The sequence below is a fragment of the Rhagoletis pomonella genome, unplaced genomic scaffold (assembly GCF_013731165.1).
Source record: "Rhagoletis pomonella isolate Grant_MI unplaced genomic scaffold, Rhpom_1.0 Rhpom_scaffold_09674, whole genome shotgun sequence".
Lineage (NCBI taxonomy): Eukaryota > Metazoa > Arthropoda > Insecta > Diptera > Tephritidae > Rhagoletis > Rhagoletis pomonella.
The window spans coordinates 1,980-6,079 of NW_023468203.1; the positions used below are offsets into that span (position 1 = coordinate 1,980).

At 41.9% G+C, this 4,100-nt stretch overlaps 1 protein-coding gene across 1 annotated transcript; it reads left to right on the forward strand.

Moving 5' to 3' along the window:
* Window positions 1-295: 295 nt before the first annotated feature.
* Window positions 296-3,365, forward strand: LOC118756296 (the record flags this gene model as incomplete). Its single annotated transcript, XM_036491067.1, has 1 exon — window positions 296-3,365. A coding segment is annotated over exon 1 (3,070 nt), but the record flags the coding sequence as incomplete, so codon positions are not given.
* Window positions 3,366-4,100: the final 735 nt, after the last annotated feature.

Below are 4,100 nucleotides of genomic sequence, written 5' to 3' on the forward strand. Positions count from 1 at the left end.
AATACAAAGTCTGAAGAACGATAAATAATTATTTAAAATTATAATTTATAAAAAATTATAAATTTGCACTAATTGGTTTCTCAAACTTATCGGAGGATCTGATTGGTACCTTTTTTCGCTCCCGTCGAAGGTTCGTCAACTTCGATTTATCTCTCTCTAAAGGTCGTTTGGTACATTTACCACTCACCTCAACTGACGTCGAAGGTTCGACTAGTAAGCGACATATCGCATCTGTTGTCCTGATTTGGAGCTCCAGGAGCTTGCGTTGACACATCTTGAACAGTTATCTGAAGTCATGGCGACTGAGTCAGCAGTAATGGCAGATTTTCTTTTTGACTCCAACAACATTATAACCTTCTGTGAGCATTTTGAAAAAGAAGATCCGGAAGACCACACCGACACTTTGCTGGAAATCAAGCTTGAGGATCTCAATGCACGATGGGAAAGGTTACAACTTTCATATCGAAAGGTCTGCCTTACTGACGAAAAATATGTTCCCACCGACTTCAAAGAAGAGGCGGGTAACAAATTCCAATTATGTACTGATGGGTTTTACATCTGCAAATCTCACATTCTGGATCAGCTCAAACTTGTTCAAGGAAGCTCATCCAATCCAGCTAACACTTCCCAGCAAGCCAACCTAACCCGTCATTCCATGTCGTTCGTCGACAACGCTATACCATGTATCAAGGTTCCACCATGTGATACCCAAATTTTCTATGGAAGCTATGAGGACTGGCCCGCCTTTCGTGACATGTTCACGGCGGTGTATCTCAACCATCCCAAGCTAACACAGGCACAAAAACTCTATCACTTGCGAAACAAAACTCGCGGTAAGGCTGGCTCCATAGTAAAGCACTACACCTTGTGCGATGAAAATTTCCCTCTTGCTTGGGAAGCGTTAAGAGCTCGTTTCGAAAACAAACGCATCCTAATCGACAAACAGCTGAAAACGCTCTTCAACTTGCCGTCTGCTAATTCCGAGAATAGCGAAGCGATTCAAAGAATCCAAAATACCATAAACGATTGTCTTTCGTGCCTAAAGTCTCAAGGAGTTTCAGTTTCCGATTGGGACCCAATCCTAATCTATCTATGTTCCACCAAGCTCCCAGATGAGACGCTTTCACTCTGGGAACAATCTCTGAAATCTCGTAAAGAGCTCCCCAACTGGTCCCAAATGGACGAATTTCTAACCAGTCGGTACGAAGTGGTGGAGCGTTTATACGGGTATAAAATTACGAAGGCGCGAAACTCATTCCCCCAAAAAATTCCAGCGAAGATTCAATCATATCATTCGCAAGAACAACTTTCGTTCAAATGTAAGCTGTGCAATAACAGCCACACCCTTAAGTTCTGCTCTGAGTTCAAAAAACTCAACGTTCAAGAACGTACCAGGTTCGTAGAACAAAATGGTTATTGTACCAATTGCTTGGCTTACAATCATATTTTAAATGATTGCTCCAGTGCATTCCGATGTTTTCATTGCAAAAAGAACCACCACACCATGTTGCATCCTACCTCAACTACCAAATCGATTCCCAAAACACCTAGTAGGAACAACAACTTCAAACCACCAAAAAATCAACCACCTCAAGGGTCAAAGTCTTCTAAAAATGCAACATCTTTGCTGCTAACTCAATCATCCGAACCTTCATCCAGTAAGTCAAGACATCCGATCTTTGACATTACCGAAGACAATACCCTACCTGAGGAATCTCCTACTTCTCTAGCAGATAAAACATCGAATATCCAAGCCAATTTTTCTACCAACAATGAAACAACATTGCTTCCTACAGCCCAAGTGCACATCGAGCACTTGGGTGAATTCTATACCCTCAGAGCCTTAATCGATCAAGGTTCTCAAAAAACCTTTATTTCTGAAAAGATTCAAAATCGATTAAAACTTCCAACTAATCGAGAAAACTTTTCTATAACTGGTATGGGCGGTAAGATAGTGGAAAACGCAACTCGCGTGTGCCACATTACTCTCGTGGCGAAACGAAATAACATTCGCATCAATACCAAAGCGATTATCCTCCACAAACTTACCAGTTTCCTACCGACCTTCCAAATGAAGAAACCAGATTTATCCGAACTCAGGGATCTGGACCTCGCCGATCCATATTTCTTCAAACCATCGCAGATCGACCTAGTAATAGGCAGCGATCTTATACCAGAAATCCTACTCCCGGGAGTCAAACATAAAATTCTTGGTAGTCTTCTTGCGCAAAATACCATATTCGGATGGTATCTGAGTGGGCCTTTAAAAATCACCGAATTTTCAACTTTTCATACTTACGTAATGGAAGATACTAGCGAAAACCTCAATTCTCAATTAAAGCGATTTTGGGAATTAGAGGAAGTCTCAGAAACACATCCACCCTCAGCCGCGGATGAGTTTTGTGAAAAGCTTTACCAAGATACCACTTATCGACAAAGCGATGGACGGTATGTAGTTCGGCTACCCTTTAAATCAGAGTTTCCATCCAAGCTTGCACTCGGTCCATCTCGGACCCAAGCGATGAAGCAAGCCATACGAATGGAGCATATGCTCAATAAAAAGCCTGATCTTAAGGAAGAGTATAGCCGTGTTTTAGAGGAATATTTATCACTTGACCATATGAAACCCAGTTCTCCCGATGAAATCCACGAAAATTCTAATTATCGCTCGTATTATCTACCCCACCATTCCGTCGTTAAACCAGACAGTAAATCCACCAAAGTTCGAGTGGTATTTAACGCGTCCAAACCATCTGCGTCTGGAGTTTCTCTTAACGACATTCTTCATATCGGTCCTACCTTGCAAACAGATCTGATGTTCGTAATCTTGAATTGGCGTTTGTACAAATACGTTTTTAACGGAGATATTCAAAAAATGTACCGCCAGATTCTGTTACACGAAGATGATCAACAATATCAACGAATTCTCTTTCGAAGAAAAAACGACATCAAACTCACTGATTTCGCATTGCAAACCGTCACTTTCGGAGTCAATTGCGCGCCGTATCTGGCTATCCGCACGCTCCACCAGTTGGCCAAGGATTCTAAAGATTCCCATCCTTTGGCCAAGAGAATTCTGACTGAAGAAACGTATGTCGATGATATACTCACAGGTGGACATGATATTCAAACTTGTCTTACGGCACAATCTCAGATAATCAAATGCTTGCTCTCAGCTGGGTTTCCTCTAAAGAAATTAACAGCTAATCATCCAGAACTTCTTAGACATATTTCAACTGAAGATTTGCTTGATTCGGAGTTTCTGAAAATTGATTCCTCCAGTTCTACCAAGACTCTTGGCATTAGATGGAACGCTTTAAATGACGCCTTCTCTTACTCCATCGAGCCTATTAAGCCAACTACAGGTGCCACAAAGCGCCAAATTCTGTCCTCGGTTTCCAAACTTTTTGACCCCGCAGGGTGGCTAGCGCCTATTATCATTCAGGCAAAAATCCTTTTGCAGCAAATATGGTTAGAAGGCACGGAGTGGGATGAATGCGTTAAACCACTTTCCCTCCAAAAGTGGAACCAGTTCGTTGCTGATCTACCTAATATCGAAAAAATTCAAATACCAAGATGGACTGAATTTTCACCAAACCAAATAGTTCAAATTCATGGCTTCTGTGATGCGTCAGAAAAAGCATTCTGTGCATCAATCTACATCCGAACTGAAACGAGCAATTCCACTTCATCTCATCTTCTCTTCTCAAAAACCAAAGTTGCACCGTTGAAAACAGTCAGTCTTCCGCGTCTGGAACTCTGTGGTGCAGTTCTGCTATCAAAATGCATTAAAAACGTTATAAATCAACTCCCTCTCGAGAACACTGACATTTTCTTATGAGCGTTCAACCTTCTCGCTACCATTCACCTACACCGGTCTTGATTTTGCAGGACCGTTCGAGGTCAAATCATCACCACTTAGAAAATCACCCACACTCAAAGGATACGTTTGTGTTTTTATTTGTTTCTCAACTAAAGCAATTCACTTAGAGCCGTGCTCCGAACTTTCCACCAAAGCCTTTCAAGCCACGTTCTCCCGGTTCGTTGGGAGACGCGGCCTCCCACAACGCGTATTCTCCGATAATGGAAAAAATTTCGTA